Source organism: Alligator sinensis, unplaced genomic scaffold (assembly GCF_000455745.1).
Source record: "Alligator sinensis unplaced genomic scaffold, ASM45574v1 scaffold651_1, whole genome shotgun sequence".
Taxonomy (NCBI): domain Eukaryota; kingdom Metazoa; phylum Chordata; order Crocodylia; family Alligatoridae; genus Alligator; species Alligator sinensis.
Window position 1 is genome coordinate 990,862 of NW_005842014.1, and position 20,309 is coordinate 1,011,170.

The 20,309-nt window shown below is 41.8% G+C and overlaps 2 protein-coding genes across 2 annotated transcripts in view; one reads left to right on the plus strand and one right to left on the minus strand.

Moving 5' to 3' along the window:
- The window catches only part of TG (thyroglobulin), a 209,880-nt gene that overhangs the window by 122,463 nt on the left and 67,108 nt on the right, over positions 1 to 20,309 (plus strand). The window contains exons 39-40 of the mRNA XM_006021995.3: positions 3,714 to 3,873; positions 10,830 to 11,029. Of these exons, the coding sequence (XP_006022057.1) occupies positions 3,714 to 3,873; positions 10,830 to 11,029 (360 nt within the window). The remainder of the gene's footprint in view (positions 1 to 3,713; positions 3,874 to 10,829; positions 11,030 to 20,309) is intronic.
- Positions 11,928 to 20,309, minus strand: part of SLA (Src like adaptor) — a 28,084-nt gene continuing 19,702 nt past the window's right edge. Inside the window, exons 5-8 of the mRNA XM_006021981.3 lie at positions 19,168 to 19,271; positions 18,256 to 18,387; positions 16,423 to 16,555; positions 11,928 to 14,861 (exon numbers count right to left, since the gene is read on the minus strand). Of these exons, the coding sequence (XP_006022043.1) occupies positions 14,642 to 14,861; positions 16,423 to 16,555; positions 18,256 to 18,387; positions 19,168 to 19,271 (589 nt within the window). The 3' untranslated portion in view covers positions 11,928 to 14,641. The remainder of the gene's footprint in view (positions 14,862 to 16,422; positions 16,556 to 18,255; positions 18,388 to 19,167; positions 19,272 to 20,309) is intronic.

The window sequence follows — 20,309 nt, forward strand, 5'->3', positions numbered from 1 at the left end:
TAGCAGGGAAGGGCTGGGTTTCAGCTTGATTTGCAGAGAATTCAACTGCAAAGGGAGTGGCACTAAATAAAGATTTGAGAGAGTCTCCTTCTCGTTTCCATCCCTGCTGTGCAGTCACTGTGGTTTATACCTCCATGCAGTACTGGTCCAGGGTGGACACTGGTTGGCTCTGTAGGAGTTGAAATGAGCCTGCCCACCTACCACTGAAGTGTCTTGCACTGGCATGGACAGGGCAGTGGAAACTGGTGCTGAATCCGAGAGGACCTTTCAGAAATTCTTATTTTTCTTGTTTCCACAAAACCAGTGGGATTATTGCTTAGCCCTAGCACAATGGTTAGGTGCTGGTGGTAGATGCAGGAAACTAGTGATAGTCCTCGTGGTTGTATTCGGCCACTCATCAGTGTTAGTACCCAAGTTGTGTCTGTAGAGCCCAGCTCTGCAGTCACACTGTAAAGTCCCTGAAATTCCAATGTGTTCTGGTCCAGGGCTTTGGGTTTGATTCCTCTTAATCTGTGCTCAGTTTTAATCTAGCTCCAAACTTGTCCAAAGTTCAAGAATTTGCAAGCCTGGGATTTGCTTAGCCCCATCTCTGCAAAGAACCTGCTCGTGTAATACTTCTGGGAGGCCTCTCTCCTTCTCTTGACTTCTTTTTTAAGATTTGGCTTTCATTTTGGGCCCAGTCCTGCAGTGTGCAGTACCCAAATCAGGAGCAATAAAGGGGTTGTGTACACAACAGGCCACTGAAACTGCCAGCTGGTGGCCATATAGTGAAAAAAGGATGTAACCAGGTAGGGAGGACCCCAGCTAATGCGTGTGTGTGTGTACTCACATGCCTTTCATGGTTAACACAAGCCTCCTGTGGTCCTGTAGTCGGCAGCAACTCTGCTGGGCTTACCACAATTCTTCCTTCTGACCAGCTGAGCCAGTAGGAGCTGTGGTAGCCTTGTCCCAGATGGATGTCTCTCTACATATTTTACAAATCACAGTTTGACTCTGTGCCCTTCAGTCCTAAATATAAAACAAACCTGTTAAAACACTGCATTGGCCAGTAGCCACAAGGCAGTCATGGCTGGTGCTAGCATTTGTGTGTAAGGAACTTGCTGGCCCAGTTTTCCAGCTAGCGGTAACATTTACTCTATTGCCTCCTGTCCTGCCTCCAGATTCAACTCTGTTATGCTAGTGTCATCATTGACTTCAGTGGAGTTGAGATTTTAAGCCAAGATCAAAATTTGACCCTATCGACATTTGTTAGCGTCAGTGAAAAGAATCTGAATGCTTCAGATCCTCTCTTTGCTTAGCTCTAATATGTGCAGTTTGTACTTGTTCAGCCTGTACTTCTTGGCCAGGCATAGACATTTCACTTTTACTGGTATAAGTGATCAGAAACTGGTCTGTACCCACAACAGAACAGAAGTTTGGCGCACACAGTCTGGTTTAAAAATGGTGGAGCCCTGTCTAAGATTTCCTCCCTCCCCGCTCCGCTAAAAGGTGAACGTCTGCTCTGTTCACTATTGGTCTAAACTACGCCGCTTACAGAAAACTGCATAAGTTAGATCAATTCCTCCTCAGGCTTTTTGAATGTCTGTACGTAGCCCTTAAGTGAATATAGCTGAGAATTCAAGGTAGAGAGCGAGGGGAAATGATAAATCCACTGATTGAAAAATTATAGTCATTGCCATAGTATGGCATTCACTGGATGCCAGTGCTGTTACATGGGCAATAAGATCCATCTCGCATGTTGGATGCAATAGTTCATTTAAGATACTAAAAGAAAAATGACAGCATGTTTTTCAGGTGATTAACACCAAAAGTGATGGGGTGAGGTTTATGGATTGCTTCAGTTCATCAACTGTAGCTGAAAGCAATCAAGGCCAGATCTGAAAAGGTTATAAGGCACCCAAGTCCCATGTAAACATCTAATTGCCCATTGACACTGAAGAGGTTTTAGGAACTTAAATACCATTTTTACTTCTGGCCCTAAGACTTAGTGGTTTTGTTCTGGTTAGGGTCATCGCCCAAATGCTTTCCTGTGCTTTTGAGGAATCTGAATTCATGTACAAATCAACCAAATCAACCAAACTGGGTCATCTGTCACTTCATTGACACTAGACGTCAGAGGGGTAAAAGAGTATGTGGGGACTGTTCTTTTACTCATAAGTTCAGAGGACTAAGTCATCCCACTTGACTGAGTACAGCTGTTGCTGCAGCCTCTGCTCTACCCTCTCTTGCTAATTCCCACCTGTGTCCTGCCCTCTTAAGGCTGCTCATTGCTAGAACATGGAGTCAGGTTAAATAACTCGACGTCAAAACACCACTGCAGGGTCGGTGTGAACTGGGGCTGTTGGATTTTTGTCACATTAACTGGAGAAATATTTCAACACAGCACCCTGCTCGTTTAGCCTCACATATGTGTACTCTGCAGGACTGTGCACTGTTAGACATACCCTCAAGGTTAACATGACCAGCTGTTGTGATGATAAACTTGATTTCTCCCAGTCTTTAATAACACCATATAAGTTAACATGAGTCAGCAAGGTGCTGTGCCTCAGACTGCATTTTCAAACAGGCTCTCAGCTTCTCTCTTTTTGTCATCCTGTGCCCTCTCTTCTTTTTTTGCCAGGAAATGAATGGCACAACACTCTCGATTTTGGCACTTTTTTCTGCAGAAGCAGAATGTCCACAGAAAATCATGCATTTCCTTGCATCCAGGTTAAAGAAGCACAGCTTGCAGGAACATTTGATGATAGTTTGCTGGCAGTAACAAGTATCTGGACCAATTTTTCCCTCCAGCACTGGAGGGAAGGGGGAATACATTTTAAGTGCAAAAATCAGGCTCATCCCTGAAAATTTAGAGGCACCTGAGAGCAATTTCCCATTCATAGCTCCTGACTTGTGCTTCTGCAGACAGCTGGGAACAGATGCCTGTCTTCTTGCATGGAGGACAGTAACACATTTGCTAGGACAGATGCCCAGCTGTATCATTTGCCAATGCAAATGGGATCATCCTTTTTGTTAGCCCTGTCTAGAAAATAACAACAACAAAGCCCAGTGCCATTGAGCTCCAGGTGAAACCAAACCCCAAATGTGCTTTGATATGTAGGCCACCAGCCCTTCTGTGGACAATGTCAGTGGGCTCCAGGGCAGGGTTTGCAGAGAGAAGGGAAGGGAATTTCTTAGCAGAGTCCCAGGAGACACAATAATGCTTTTGCTTGATACTGTGACTTGACTACAATGTGCCTATTAAATAAATAGGCAAGTAGCAATTTCCAGCAAAGAGAAGGCTAGCTCTGGTCCATTAAACAGCCAGTGGGAGTAATATGATCGAATAGGTGGTGTGGAAGGGGATGGTTTTATGGAGAGTTACCACCTGTACAGTGTAAATCCAAGAAAGTCTAGAGACAGGATTTCCTTAAACATTGCTCAGTCCATTCTGGGAAGTGATGACCAGTCAGCACACCCAGCAGTGAGCTACCTCTTGCCAGAATTTCCCTGGAATCACATATATTATATGTGTGAGCTCCTGCCAGGTTGCCAACTCTCCTCTCATCATCATAATCCCTTCTAGACCATTTTGAATTGCTCTGATTGTTTTAACAGAGAAGATAACCAGGCTCTCAGCAGAGATCCAAAGGAGATTATGGCCTAGGGAGTAGTAGATAGTATCATCCTTGGGCAGGCTCGTTGTTGTATTAACATGTTTATGATTATTTCAGGTCAGAAACACATCTGTACTGCTGTTTTTCCACAACGGTGGGAGTGATGGCACCGAGAAAGGAAATGCAGCTATAGATGGATCATACTTAGCTGCAGTCAGTGATGTCGTCGTTGTCATTGCAAGTTACCGTGTCGGCGTTTTTGGGTTTCTTAGCACCGGTAAGTCACGTCCTGCTGTGAACCCCTGAATGTAGGGAGAAAATGCAACAAACCAAATGGCATGCTATGGCATGGGGGTGGGGGGTGTTCTCTTTTCCATTAAACCTATAGCTTTGAAGAACTGTCCGTAAAATGCATTTCAGGGATGCTGGCAAACTTGATTCAAAGTGGGGAGCAACTTGTGCCAAAGGGAGGAAAAACAACTGGTCCACCCCAGGAGTCATAGGCTTGGAATGGACCTTGGGGTCATCTGGCCCTGCATGAGTGCAGGAAAGTTACTCCTAAATTATCCCTGCCCGATGCTTACCTGGACTCCGCTTGAAAGACTCCAGTGAAGATTTCACAGAACAGCAGCTTGATTTTCATTTCAGATAAAATGATGGATCCATTTGTACAGTCACATGTATCGAAGAGCTAAAGCCCTCCTGGGGGTGGGATGGCTAACAATAGCCTGGTCAGGGTGGGGGTGGTAGGAAAGTCACAGCCCAGGAGCTGGGACAAGTGGCTGGACTTTCCCAGCCCCAAAGCTGCACTCTGAATGTGTGTACATGTGTTCAGGTCAACCAGGCACAGGTTAGCATGAGCCTTATAATGCACCTCCTTAGGTGAACTCAGTTAGATTGGGCTGGCGATTTTTTTTGCCCGATTTAAACTCCCTAAACCTATGTACAGTTCAGCACTCAGGCTGACCTACTCCAAAGTGTAATGTCTTGTGTTTCATATTGCACTCATCAGTCTGATCTGCTTTGCTTATGGAGTCTTCTATTTCTAGATCTTCATACTGAACCTCAGTGCTTTATTAGCCTACCCAAGGAAGATCTGAGCAGGGAATTGCTCTTTTCCTGCCTGTAATTAAGGCCTTTGTATCTTGCCGTGGGATCCTTCCTATGGTCTTAGGGGTTGTGGCTTGTGTTTTCATTGACACTGGCTGAGGTTTGCAAGCTTTGGACTTGCAGCTGCAGTTGTCACCTGGCATTTCCTTTCCAAGGCATCAGGTTTGGTTTGGAGTTCATTTCCAGCAATGCCTGTTTTTAATTATTGACTACAGCAACAGGCACCGTGGACTCCTTTTTTCACTTAGGTATAAAGTTAGTAATATCTGTATCTAGGGAAAAGATCATAACTTTTATTTTTCTGTAAACTGGATGCTTCTGAAAGTGATACTTAGCTCTGGCTATAGCCAGGCACAGAGTGGATATATATTGTGCAAGTTTCCATTATGTAGCACTGCCCACACATCTCCCACTAACCTCCTTCAACCCCATTTGCCTCACCTAGGTCTCTTCCTGAGTGGAAACTGCTAGCTGGGCTCAATATTGCATGGGTAATGCCTGTGGTATGGTCAGGCCTCATCTAGGGAATATGAAGTGCTCCAAGCTCATGTGTGCTTGGGGTTTGAACTCAGTTGGGGTTTGAACTCAGGCCTCTACATGGGGAGGAACCCACTGCCTAGACAGCAGGGTCTGAAATATTCCCTCTGTTGGGGCTGCAGGTGGCCATGTAAGGACAGACAGCGACAGCACCATGTGCAGGTGTGTTGGGAGGGAAGATGCATGAACCTCTCTCTGCTCCTTTGCACAGTTCACACAGAGCCCCAACCAGCTGCAGATTCTGTATTTGAAAAGACACAGGAAATGCTCCCTCTGCTTACACCTGGGGACCCATGTTGCTCTGAAGGGTCCATGCTCCACATCAGCCTTTAGAGCAGGCCAACTGCACCAGACAGCCTGCTGCCCCTGAGCCACTTCTGTATGTCGGGGAGCAGTGGGATGTCCCTGAGCACTTCCCTTCCCTCTCCCCGCTCCAGTGACATCCTCAGTGCAGGCCAACGCTGTATGGCATTGACTCAGGTATCAAACTCCTTGTCTTAAGAGGTGTAATTCTAGGGAAGATTTCACACATTCATTGCAAGTAGAACTTTTGCCATTTTATTAGTTACTCATTGTCTTTCCATAGCACAGTGGAGATCTTCTAGGGGCCATTGCTGTATATTGTAGCAACAGGACATTACAGCTAAGGATTCCTGAGCTTGTCCTGATACCATGCAAATGTTCACCCAGAGCATATACTAAACCCAAGTAAAACCTTCTGTTAGGTTTCCCATTCCAGGGACCTCGAGACTTTCCTCAGCTGAACTCCTGGCCATGCTGAAGTCAGCTGGAGTTTTGCAATTGATTATAATGGGATACAGATTTTACCTCTTCGTTTCTGATTAAATGTAGAAGTATGAATACCGTATAAAGGCCGTCAGCCCACAAACTAAAGCCCAGTCCTACGAGCTGTATCAAGTTATTTGCCCACAGAAAGCAAATTGTTGCGTCCCATTGATGTTTGTTTGTCATACATAGAAAATCTGGAAATGAATGGGTTACAGCTCATTGTTTTTACGTGAGAAAAAAATGCCCTCCTTTCTTTTCCACTGCCAGATCTGCAGTTGTCCTTGATTCTCTTATGTGGCAGAGCTGCTGAGGAGCTAGGTGGGTCATGGCTCTGCATGTGCTGTGGGTGGTTTGTGTAGAAAACACCTGGTTTCCTGCACATATTGAAAGGCCACTGCTGTGTGCGTAGGTGACTAAGGATATAGGCAAAATAAGACAAAAGATGAATTTCTTCTTTTATGACACAAATGATACCTTAGTTGTTAAAACTGAACAAATTGAAATTTTTTTTTTTTGCATGATGTGTTTTCAGTTTGACATTGAAAATAGACTGACCAAATCAACTTTTATTAATAGGTTCTTCCTAGCTAATTCAGTGTTTAGGTTCCACTGCAATAGTACAGTGCTGCAAGGGTACAAACAGCACTATGGGGAGTGTTGGCTTCCTAAAATATTAGTTTTCCATTAGAATATTACTTTAAAACCAACTAGCCTGCTTGTTGTTAGGTTTTCTTGAAATCCATTACATTAATCCTAAATTTGGGACCAAATTTTATGTGCCTATGACCAGAAATATGGGAAGATATGAAACGCAGATTTCCACAGGACTCGGGCTGGTATCCAGCAAAGTCAAAGTGAACTTGGCTACTGCTTTAAATGAAAACAGTATCAGATTTTCAGGCATTCATCTCATAAACATTTATGTATGCACTTAACTTGAATTCCCATGGAGCAGGATTACTCACATGCTTAAAGCTAAGAACATTTGTAAGCATTTCCTAGGATCACAGCCATGGCCAGGTACAAAAAGTTATTAGGTACCTAATTCCTATTTGGGCATTTAGACATCTAAATGTCTTTTTAAATCTTGCCCTTAATGACTAATGCAAGTGCCTGTGTCTAATGTAATTACTGTGTCTTTTTGTGGTCCTCAGGAATGTCTTCTTTGTCTCAAAACAGATTGTTCATGCGATTTATATCCAAGGCCATCACCCAGGCAATTGAAAAATTCCCAGTGGACGCATGTCTGACTACTGTAAATGTCAGTGCACAAATCTCGCCTCGCTGAAGGTCGTTAACTATGTTTTGCAACCTTCCGCTTCTTGCCAAAAGAGAAAAGTTGGTTGTACTTTCTCTGTAGTTTTGCTTTCCATTGGACTGGTGGCATGGTTGATCTCTGTGGATAATTCATCAACATGGATTTCACTTCCTTAGCAGAGCCCTCACGAGGCTTGCAGCAATTTTTAAAAATAAGCTGTTCTATTTAAGATAGGTGACTGAATCTAGTACTGGTGTGACAACACTGGGAACTGAAGATTTCCATTTGCAGAACTGGTTCAACAGAAACAAGAGGCAGTGAAGCTTTCCTCTGCCTCTCTCTCTCAACCCGGTTCAAATAGGTTGTTTCTAAAGGCAAGAAGTCATAGTCACTGTGTCCATTTAGTCCTTGGTAACAAGGACTGAACTGTTCTGGGCAGTTATTACAGGATGAAAGTTTCTAGTCTTGTAATGTCTTAGACTGAAGTTGAGCCATCAACACAATTGAAAGCTTACTTATCCCATTATCAGTTCATTCCCCTCTGTGTTTTTGTTGGTATTTTAAAGATGCACTATTTTGGCCTTGGCAGCAGAAGCAACAGTTTGAAAAACATTGCTAATTATGGCTGTTCCATCTACTATGAAAAACCCTCTTCTTTTCTTAAATGTGAAGATTGCTAAGATAGGTGGATAAATATAAATGGCTCATTGTAAATTGGAGGCAGAGCAACAAATGGTTATTTGTTCTTCCTTTTGACAGGTGCTGCAAATTGCTTGTTTTTGCTTCTATTGCTTCAAATTCTAATTTTGCTACTTAGAATTTGTCATTGGAAACTAAAACCAATACCACCCCTCAGTTGAAATATCAGATTATTCACAAGGCACTGTTGCGAAATCATCTGTTGTTTGGTTAGTGGTGGCTGAACCTGGGGCATGTGTTCTCAATTTTTTTCCATTGCATAAGAGTGGGGAGTCATGTAATCCACATCGTCGTGTCAAACCTCAGTTTGGGCCAAACTCAGGGGTGATGCATGAGAGGGGGGTAGGTTAGAGGACTGTAAGTGTATAAAGGAATCCAAGGTGTTTTGTCTTTGGCATATAAGGAGCAGAATGGGGTGTGGGGAGTATATCTGGAAGATCATCTAACAGAAGGATGTAAGTAGGTGTGCTTTAGAGTACATCTTCAATGAGAAGTGCAGATGCTCAGCATTTTTGAAGCTTGAGTTACTTATTTAGATACCTAAATATTGCTTTAGGAACAAAACATTAGCACCCACAGTAGAAAATCTTGGCCCCAATCTATAGCCAGCAGAATCATTTCTGGAATGTTTAGCTCAGCTGCTTTTCTTATGTTATGAAAGTAGTGCTGGGAGGTACAAGAGTTGTTAGTGGCACTTGTTGCAAGATTCTGAATGATTACTGTAATGTTTAAGTTTTAAAATAAAACTTGGTAGAGCTTTGTGACTTTAACTGAAACAGGAAAGTCCTAAATACAAAATGAAAATCTTTTAATGTTTATGATTTTTCCATTTGTAGAACGACGCTGACATTAATATTATTGCTAAACAGAAACCTCTTTCTTTGGCAAATCTCTGCAGCTAGAAGAACGATTACTTTTATTAGTTTTGTTTAAACTGGTGATTCTTATATTTTCATTAACTTTATCTGGGAATGTATTGGAATGCATTGCTAATATTATCATGATGTCCATCTATATGCTGCTGTTTTTGCAGCGCGTTGTTAGCCTGGCTATTTCCAACCATCTCCAGCAGGTTGTCAAAGAATGTTTGAAGTTCTGGGCCCATTGAAATGAATGGTGAAGCTCCTATTAATTTTAATGGGAAAAGTTTTTTACCCAGTTTCCTTACCTTAACTTTACTGCTAAACTACGCGGTGATACTCTCAATGCACCTCACAGACCTCAGTTCTCTTATGTGTGATCTTTAGACCGTTGGACTGGAACATGGAAGACCAAAGTTTCATTCCCAGTGACCTGCTTGGGTGATCATGGGCAGCAGGCCAACCACCCTATAATTCAGATTCCCCATCTTTAAAATGTAATTCATGATGAAGACCTCCATTGCATAGTGTTTTACATTCTGGTGATAAGCACGACAGAAGACCTAAGCAGTTGTTATTGTTCCTAGTTTATACTCCCATTTTTTCATCATCTTCACTGACTTTTTGTCTGTTTTGGTAGAGTTAGGATGATACTGTAGCTGTGATATCCAGGAAAAATGCCAGAGGCAAGGATTTTTGTGGTTAATATTTTTTTACTGAACCAATTAAATAGTTGGAAGGATGTAGCAGAGACGCCCCTCTGTTTTTGTCTGTTATGACTTTATGTAAGGATTATATCAAAATTATTTTATTCCAGAATAAGGGAATTGAACAAAACAAAAATCAGATCTCCTCCTGAGAGCACAGTGTTTCCTCTCTGTACTAGACTGCATCTGAACAGGGAAAAAAATGGTAGCAGCCTGTAGCAGACTCTTAAAAGTGCACCATTAGTCTTTGGTAACGCTGCACCATTAGTTTTGTTGTTATAATATCCATGCCCCATATCTTCCCATTCCAATTCAAACCATACTTAGGGTTTCTGGTAGCATCCATGACTTTGCTCACCTGCACTGCCTCCTTGACTTCTTATCTGCCTTCTGTCCTGCTCACTCTACTTGTCTAATGACTCTCTACAGTTGAGTGGGTCTTGATTTGTCCTATTCCATCTAGTTGGAAACCACAAGTAGAGTAGCCATGTTTATTTAGTGCTGTGTCTGGAACAAACTGCTGAACTAATACTATTTCCAGTTTTGGAGACAGCATGCGTAAAGCAGCATGGCACTGCCTGGCACAATAATTTACACGTATCCTAAGTTAATACCTTCTTGGGATTCTCCTGTGTAGGACCAAGTACCTATTCAGAAGATAAACCCAGAGGTTTTCAAACAGGCATCCATAAGTGTCAGAAACATTTCTGACCGGTTGTGGTTTTTCTGAGTTCTCTGTAACAAAAGAATTGCTCTATAATTTTTCCAGCGTTAAAAAAACAAGTGAAGTCTAATGAGGTTGAGAACCACTGCCGTAGCTGAGTTATCTCCAGGTCAGGGCAGGCAAAAGCATGTATGGTAATTACCCATACTAGATCTGTTGGGCAGATAAAGATTTTAGTTGCTAGGGCTGCTATTCTGGCAATGGAAAAAATCTCAAGGGATGTTAATATGTCTCAATAGAGTCCCCAAGCTTTAACTTGTAAAATGGAGGAGGCTCCAAGGGGAAATCTCTATCTAGTGACAAGTCTGAGAAGCTCTTGACTCTTGAGTTCTGGTATCATTTCTATTTAGACCTGACAGTGGAAAGAGATATTACAGACAATGTCCTGCCACTTAAATTGACCCTTTTCTGTGTCATGGCCAGATTTCAGGGCAAATTAAAAATAAGTGCAGCATTTATAGACCTTTAGCCACATGAAAGAAGAAGAAAATTGATGTCACATTTGCTTGCACATGAATAAATGCCATTTTCCCAATTCTTTTTTAACAGGTTCTCAGGTAGCAACTGGCAACTGGGGCCTTTTGGATCAGGTGGCAGCTCTGAGATGGGTGAAGAAGAACATTGCTAGCTTTGGAGGAGATCCACGTCAGATTTCAATAGCGGCTGATAGGAGCGGAGCAGACGTTACCAGCATCCACCTACTTGCAAAATCTGTAGATTCAAATCTTTTTGAGAGAGCAGTGTTGATGGTGAGTCCCATTCTTCTTTATTTCATTAGTCAGGTACCAGTCAAAGACATACTAATGAAAGGATAACATACCCATGAATACATTTGGGGGATGTCATGGAATGTGCATGTTGGCTTCATTTTATGCAAGCATTGGCCCTGCTAAAGTAAGTATGGTTAGCGTTACTGATTTCACAGTAGCACCAAGAAATTTTAGCTGGGCTCCAAAGAGCCTAGGCTCCTTACAAACAGGTTATGACATTTTCTGAAGTGACTGATTAAATCAAACTCAGATTTTCATTCTCATCATTGTGGTTTTTCGTGGGTTTTATAAATAGATCACTTTCGTAATGTATAGGTACAACAGGTTAGTTTCCATTCTACAAGTATAACCATTGTTCAGCAGTTTTAGCTGTAAAGCTAGTCAGCTAAATAGCTGGTCTATATGAAGGATCCAGAGTTGCTAAATTATTTATCCAGTCCCATGACACATACAATTTTGATTTTAAAAATAAGTTTCAAGTCCATGTGCTTACAGTTCCTATTTTTGTTCTGTGATCATATGTCGTGTAGCATTATACAGCAAAAGAGTGGTCCCCAACCATCTCACCTTCATGTTAATGTTTAGAGATGTAATGATGATTTAAACTCGGAACAGTGTGTTATTTGTATATGTAATTACTATAGTTTTTCTTGTAAAATGAATGATTGCACTAGCAAATGGTCAAGTAAGCAAAGGGCAGAAAGGCCAGTGGCCTAAGCATGAACTGTGTTGCATCTTTTTCACTTAGTAATGCAGAATTGAGTATTTTGCTCATCCCCCTCAACCAGACTTCAGTTTTGAGGATTGCTCCTTCGTTTAGTCACAAAATTCTACATAATTGTGTCTTTCTACTTTTATTATAGAAAATTAGTCATGTCAGATGTAAAGACTAAGTCGCTTCAAGTAATTTAATTTTTCATTATGCATCAGTTTTGTATGCCTCATTTTGGGTCTTTGTTAAGCGCTAAATTACACTTTTACATCCTGATAAATGGAGAAGTGTTAATTTCCTAAAGCTTTTTCAGTCATGAAAGCTGTACCCAAGAAAAAAGTTCACGTATGTATATCTACTCTGTAAGATATTTAACTTGAAATTGCTTTGGAATTTGACTGACTTAAGCCGGCGCAAAAATCTGTGTGGACACGTTGTATTTGAACCTCGTTTATATCAATCGAGACTAACATGGTAAGGAATAGAGTTAAACTAAATTGCAGTGATCTGACTTGAACCAAATTAAGAGCATCTATATAGAATTTGGTGCTGGTCTAACTAAATTGGTTAATACCCAATCTTTCATTAAAACAGTGCAGCTATGGCGTAGATTAGGGGTCATTGACTTTCTAGGCACCTTAAAAGTGGAGGCTTCTTTTTGAAAATAGGTCTTGCATGCTTCTGAAAAATGTAGGTAAGGCCTAGCTGAAACCTTAGTTGTTAACCTCAGTCCTTGATACAAAACTCTGATCGGTAGGGCAGTGGTCCTAAGTGATGGCCCAAGCCAACAAGTCTTAATTAAAAATGTCATTAGTCTCTCTGATCAGAATGAGAGTGGTGCTCAAGCTGCAGAGTAAATACTAAAATGCTGTCAATATGATCTTGTTAGGATTTTTCTCCTTTCTTTCTCAAATGATAGTCGTATGATGAGATTTTGTAGGTTCTAGTAGTCTGATCCTGAGACTGAGCATTATAATACCTGTATCTTAACCCCTCTGCTTAGCAAAGACCCTACCAAGTTCATGTAAAATTTAGCTCTGCACCTGAATTTAGCCAAAAGGCTGATTATAATGAAAAAAAACAAAGACATCATTTAGAAAATTGTAATGCTTTACATATATATTTCTTTGATTAAGACTTGGACACCTTAATAACATTAACACTGAACAGTAGTAATATATTAAACTGTACAAACAACTAGAGTTCCTAAGTTCCTTCCCTTCTGTGATGGTCAATGTTTGTAAGTAAATTACATTCATATGTTAATGTTCCCTAATGTGCTAAAACAAGCTACGAACTGTTTGCATGAGTCACGGTGAACTTTTAGCACTAGTGTAGCTGATATTCTGCAAGACCTAATGACAGGCATAGCCAGATTTGTGCTAGGAGGCATGTACAGAAGATATATGAAAAGGAGCTGATCTCTACTGCTTTAGCTCAGGTGGTCACCGAGACCCATGCAAAGCAGATATAAAACACTACCAAAGCAAAATGAATCATTCTTGATATCATTTTGCATCTTTGGATGTGAAGGACTGCTTAGAGCAGAAGGGAGTAGCAAAGCAGACTGGAAGGACTCAATTGTCATCTCATTTATAAACATTAAAAAAAAATGCATGTTTTAAAGACATAGGAGATAGTCTTATCCGTGAAAGATAAGATGGCCCAGTCTGCAAGTTACTAGGATGGGTTTACATAGCTCTTTGCTATTTTATGCATCTTTTTTAGACAAGAAGGTCAGAAAAGTCTGCTTTGAACATGTTGCAACAGATAGATCTACATGCTAAAAAAACTATAAATACAATGCATAAATATTTGCAGCTTTCGAGGGAATAGGTTAAGATCTGAATACCTATACAACTTGATGCCTACTGCAGTAGGTAAGCCTTAATCTGACCATACTTTATATTTCAATTAAAAAATGTTACCTTCCTAGTAGGTACATTTATCCTGAGCAGCTGAACTCTACTCTGTTACACCTGTGGATCCACCTTGAAGCCAATTAACTCACTCAGAAGAAACTCCCAAATTTAGACTCAAGCTTGTGATTCCTTTGTGATGTATTGGTATTGTCAGCAGCTGGGTTAAAAACTACCAGAAAACAGTTTCTAATTCTCCCCTCTCCCCAAAGAAGGAGAAATTTGCATTAGTGAAGTTCAGAATCAGGGAGACCAAGAGATTTTGAGAGGAAGCTAAACACCAGCAGGCTTTTAATTTCTTAAGTCCCGGACTTCTGATGCCATGAAGGTGGAAATAGAAGTAACTTTGTATCCAGTTTTCTTATTGCCATCAATCTTCCAGAAAGGCAGGAAAGGTGCTGAATTGCATGTCCCATCCTTGCTTCGTGCCGGTGGGCCAGATACAGCCGACCTACATAATCAAGAAGAACCATTTTGGTGTGTAACCATGCTAGGCACTGTTTGCTTCTGTGAATGGTGCCAGTACAAGGCCTACTCGGAGGATGCAAATGGGTCTATAAGTAGCACCAAACCTTGTGCTGAACCTTGGTACAGTGACGGATTTCACTTTTATTAGAGTCATCTGTTCACGTAGTCATTTTTAAAGTTTATGTAGAGTCTCTGTCTCCACTTCAATTTCTTTGTGAGCAGATTATGATCGAAGGTGCATCCCTTAGTATGTACACATGCAGTGGCTGAGCTGGTGCCTTGTACAAGGTCTCTGGTTAACATTCAAAACACAGATCGTGCAAAACCAAACCCAGCATTATGAAGTTAGCGTTGCTTCCCTTGAAATGTCCCCTTTGATCACCAGGCAGTTTGCTCACATCTGTGAGCTGTGGAAGGGAGCTGGGCTGTGCAAACATCTTGGCCTGGTTTAACATCTCAGTTCTTTTTTTGTGGACTGATTCAGTCTCAGGTTCAGTCGTCATAAAACAGAGCTGGGAAGTGGAAGTTATTTTTGCGTTTGTTCCCTGTGTATATGAGAGACTGGGTTTTCTTCTTTCTGTTGTCTCTGAAAGAGGAGTTGTCTTCTCCTGCTAGGGACAGATAAGAGGCAATGCTTTCCCTGAGGCCGAAGCTGAGGCAGGAATCGTCCATCTCCAGAGTGCTTTCACTTTCTTCATTATTCATCTGTAGCCTTTAAAAGAACAACAAACTGTTTAACGTTTCATGTATTTACACTGGGTTTATTAGTGCGTTAGTTTATGATATAAAAGAAACAGCGGTTGGCTCATACCTTGCTGTAAAAAGTTCTGTTTCTCTTATCTCTGTACTTAAACATGCCTTATCCTGGCAGTATCTGAGCATCTCCGGCGTATTGAAAAATAAGCTAACCACTGTGTTCTCTCTCTTTCTCTCATTACTTGCACGTGCAAGTACATTAGTGTGTTTTATAGATGGGTAGTGAGTAGTTTGCTGGGGCAAAGCTAAGCTGAAGAAATGAGGTGTGCTTGTTATTTTTGAAAGTGATTATTTCACTGATTACTCTTATTTCCTGTGGAAATTAGCTCCTTTTTGTCTAAGGAGCTGAGAAAATTTCTGTCTCTGGCTTCTGTAAAAAAAAAAAAAAAAAAAATCCACCCCCATGATTGATAATATCTGTATTCTGGTGGAAAGCAACTGTTTTGTGATGATCTGTCCGTGGAGGGATAGTTAGTCGCTCAAGGAAGTGGACCTAGCTGTACACAGGTAGCAATAAGTGATTGAAGCAGGTGGACAGAGGTGTAGGAAAGAGATTTTTAGTGCACATAGAGAGGCCAGCTTTCCATGACGAGAGGCTTATTTTTTCCTGGTAATAATGGGTGCCTGTATATGAGCACGGAGGCTGCTCCGATGCGCTGTAATTATCTGCTGTAATTACAGCGCATTGGAGCAGACTCAGTTAATCGTCTGAGTCAGTGTCCCCAGGCTTCAAAATGGCAGAGGGGGTGCTTGCACTAAAGTTCATCAAAGGCGCTTTAGTTCAAGTACCCCCACTGCCATTTTGAAGCGGAGGGAAGATGATACACGAGACGTTGCAGTGCTTTAATTAGAGCAGCTCTCGAAGCCACTCTAATTAAAGCGCCCCCTCCCCACCGCTGGAGCATGTGTAAAAGTGCCCAATCTGTTCCCCATTCATCTTCTTTCCAAACTAGGCCTCTCCTGATACCTGACCATCATTCTCCAGGGACACTCATAAATCCCAAGGACTTCAAAGTGGGATCTGTATGAACGGGAAGCAGTATAGAAATGGGAATATGCTCACAGTGACCTGTGTTGTTAAGGAGATGGGCCGTCACAATTTGGGCAAGGTGGAGGTTTTCAGTTTGTGTGGGTCCTTTCCTATACATAGCAGCCCTGGATGTCAGCTTCTGTAAACTGCGTGTGTCTTTGTGTGTGCGACTGGTGGGGTCCTTTAGCAGACTTTATTTTACTTGTCATATGTCACCCATAGTAGCCCTTACCTTCCAGTAAAAACCCGTGGTGTTATTCCCCCAAATTTGCTTTGGTTGAACATTTACACTGAGATTTTTCAAAATCGGAGGAGAGAGTAGCATACCCAATTCCCACATTCAAAGGCTCTCATCAGCCTTCATCCTTAACGCTGACTTCAGAAGTGAAAGGTTGCTTATCATTTGCTACAGCTGCAAATGCATTTCACTTTAACACGCACTGAAAACAAACAGGCAGACGTTGCCTTTGCACATAGCGTGTGATACCTGTGCACGTTCCTCCAGCTGAAGTTTTTGTTCCGCATGATCACAGGATCTGCCTGGGTCCTCGCGCCGCTGTTGTTCGCGCACTGTGTGAGGCAGGGTGTGGTAAGGATGCAGCAAAGCCCATCGGCCACCTCTGAAAAGAGAAACAACACAGGATGAGTTTTTATGCAGCGCTGCCCTATCCTTTTTCTCCTTTTCCAGCTGGTAGTTTCTCCACTGAACATTATTGAGGTGGGCCTGGGAGGATCCAGGGTTTTGTAAAAGGGGCTGTGGGAACAGCAACTGGTGCTGCTGCGGCGGCTGCCCACCCTCTCTCAATCCCCCTCCCCTGGGACAGGTAGACCGTGCTCTGGACACAGCTGCTGGGAACTTCTGTTAAGTCCCTGAAACAGGGACGAATTCTCTCCCATTTTCAGCACCCTCTCCCGGTGGGGTGGGTGGTTTCCTGGGCACACTCCTGCCATGTGGTCTGAAAGGAGAGTGCCACTCTGCCACTGCTCCTTGCTTTTGGATCCATCCTTCGGTATATGTTTGGGGTGGACACTTGCACACTGTGCATTGGGGCACTGTTTAGTGCCCTGGGGGCATTACAGCAAATGGCATTAGGTGGTTTGCTTCTTCATATGTGGACCTTTTACTTTAACATGCCTCCAGTTATCCGTGAGCCTGATTCTCCTCTCACCGCAGTTTTCACATTGCTGCATCTCTCTTGGTTTTGATTTGCAGCTGAGACCACTGTTTCCCTTAGTGATACCACTGCGCAAAATTCAGCTCAGAGTTTAAGGCCAAGTGAGGCCTGTGCACCATTTCATGCAGCTCTTCTGACTGAGCAGCATTATGCTGTCACTTTGCACTGTGGCGCATGACTATGCTAGAGATAAGGCAATGGAAAATCAGGTGGCTAGTGTGTACCATACCTAAATGAAGCATAAATATTAATTTGCCTTTCTCAAAATATGGATGCTTGTACAGATTCCAGTGCAAAAATCAGAGCAACCATTTGGCTGCTTTAATACTAGAAGAGTGAAAATCACTGTAGAATTGCCAGCTGCTCTCTTATTCCATGCAATCTTATTTCATTATGAGTTTCTGCATCTCCTCGCGGGGGCAAAAGTTTACAGTGTATGACACCTGAATGATGTTGATCATTTTAAGCCCTTAATTCAAATATTTTCTTAACAAAGAAGAGAAACTTCTCAACTAACTAAAAAATAATAGAGGAAAATTTTATTATCCTAAGTTATCACTCCTTCCATAATACTGATTAAAAAGTTTCCTTGTTATTCATTACTACTTCTACATGTATGTTATTAAACACTCAACTGTACTTTAGGTCTAAGAATACTTTTTGGCCAACTCTCAGTCTTTCAATCTGCCCAAATTATGCAAATACTGTGGCTTTACACCCTTTCAATGATTGAATTACTGTTAATTGAAACACTAGAACCATTGTTTTTTACAAACATTGCGAGATCAGTTTATTTCAATCCTCCTTCCTCTTTCATTTTAAACCATTCTCATTTTCAGATGCCATAACTGCAGCAGTTAGTTAACAGTTGCACTTGATACGAGTCTGCTTTCTGACCTGAGTTGAACCAATATGAATCCGTTGCAACCAACATAGTCACTTTGGCGTGGCAATGGGAATTTAGTGCATAATGGCTATACTCTTGGGGTGCGTTCTGCTTTTAGTTGCATTGATGTAGATCCAGCAGTAAGCGGCTAAGGGGATTGGAATCGGCAGGACCCCAAGGTAGGTGCTGTACAGGAGTTTAGCATTGCTTGCAAGGCATATTACAATTCTGCAATTGCTGATAGTCTCGGTGGTCTTACCTGAATAGTGATTCACAAGGTCCTCAAGGCACTGAAAGGTTTGCCGTGGAGAGATGTAATACCAGTTGTTTGGCATGCGGAATATTCTGTAATGTTTCACTTGCACGTGTCGGATTGACAGGGAATATAATCCTGGGGAAACAGGAAAACTGAATGATGTCAAGAAGCCACAAACTAAGGAAAATGTTCTAGATGCTGATCAAAGTCAGACGATCTCCAAAGTATGGTACCGTGTTTAGAGGGGGCTTTTGGGGGATGGAGAACTTAAGAAACTCTCTCCATGTAAGTATCTTAAATATAGACAGAAGAAGCATAGGGTCTCTGGGGCCTGTGATTATAGCTATAAGCCCATTAATATCTTTCTCATGATACAATGCAATAGGCACTGTCATCCTTTTCTCCCCTCCTTTCATGGGCCCTGAGGAAGACAGGATTGTCTTTATTGCCCTTAACATGCTTGTAATATTTGTAGTCCTGCATTAAAACAACAATTAAAATCAAGATTAATGCTTTAGGGTTTTAGCTGGTCACCTGCAAGTGGCAGGAAGGAATTTGTAGGCTCTTTCTGCATCCATTTCTAGTCATCCTTTTTAGGCTAAGGCAAAACGGTATCTTTCTCTCTGCTTGAATGGAAGTTGACATTTTTGGGGTATTACCATAGTGTTAATACTGCTTATGTGAGCCAATGATTGTGGCACTCTCCCACCCTAGTGTTACTGATGTTTCCAGCATTGCTTGTTTTGTAGATAATTCAAAGACATCCATGCTGGCTTGTATGTGCTTGTATTATATATAGTTTAAATTTCCAGACTGAAATGTGTGAAGTGAAAAAAGAGAAAATTGCCATAGAAAAGCCAACCAAAAGGAAACGCCTCGGCTTGAAATGGGAGAAAATACGTCATGTTTTCTCACCTTTCCGAGTTTCACTCTCCCTGATCATGAAAGACCCGAACTTGGTGTTGGGAAGTTGTAGGAGTTCCTCTGCTTTCTCTCTTCCAAGCCCTTCAAATAACCAGCTGTGAAAAAAGAAAAAAAAACAACACATTTGGGGATGACACAAGTGAGGCAGACAGCAGCAGGTGGCCCTTGAAGTTACAGCACTAGCCAATAAAAGTGATGGCAAAAATAACACCATGGCCTTCACCAGTCCCTCAACTATTTCCAGGCATGTATCCTCAGTTTAGGAAGTAAATCCTAATCTCCTTTTTCATGCCATTTCATGCATTACTTTCAGCAGGACTACCAACAGGAGAACAAGGAGCAAGGCTCAATGTTATAAGGGAAAGCAAAATCCTTCAAGCTTGCTTGAACTGAACATTAGCACTTTACTAGTGAGAAATAAAAATCACTGGATTGAAACATTTAGAGCTTTCAAACTTGTGAGTCATATTACCCACATTTATTAAGCCAAGGAAAAAGATGCAATTATCTTGATGTGTGAAGCCAAATTGGCTTTTCATCAGTCAAATTCCACTGGGCTTTACTGGTGAGAGAAGAGAATCAAGCCTATTGATTTTCTCCTCCACCTGGTTTGAAATACTAGAATAGGTTACTTGCCACAACGAAGGAGCTGGCCTGTAATGGGGACTGACCTATAATTGTAAGCCATAGGACCTTCCATCTCGGTTCTAATTTGCAGGGATTACATTTTTTAACAATCTTGTTCCTCAATTTTTAGCATTCTCATTTTGTTCCAGCAGACCTGTTTCCTGTAAGAAATCTATTCATCTCCAAGAGTATCTCTCCCTTCCTGCACGCAGGGTGAAATTCCCTGGGTGCAGAAGGTCAGCACAAGGAGCTTAAATCCTACCCGAACCATCTTTGTTTTAAATGGAGCTTAAACAGTACTTAAGTTCCCTGCTGACCTTTTTGCAGGAGGGAGTTCCACCTCTACTTTATGTAAGCTGGATCTCTTTATCAGTCCCTTAAGTTAGAGCCCAAACCACAAAAGTCTAGACCCAGAACTGAATCCGAACTTTTTTTGGAGTTTGGGGTTATTTGAAACTGATATTTTGTTTTGGTCTGAACAAATACTGGATTTGTATTTAGGGAAA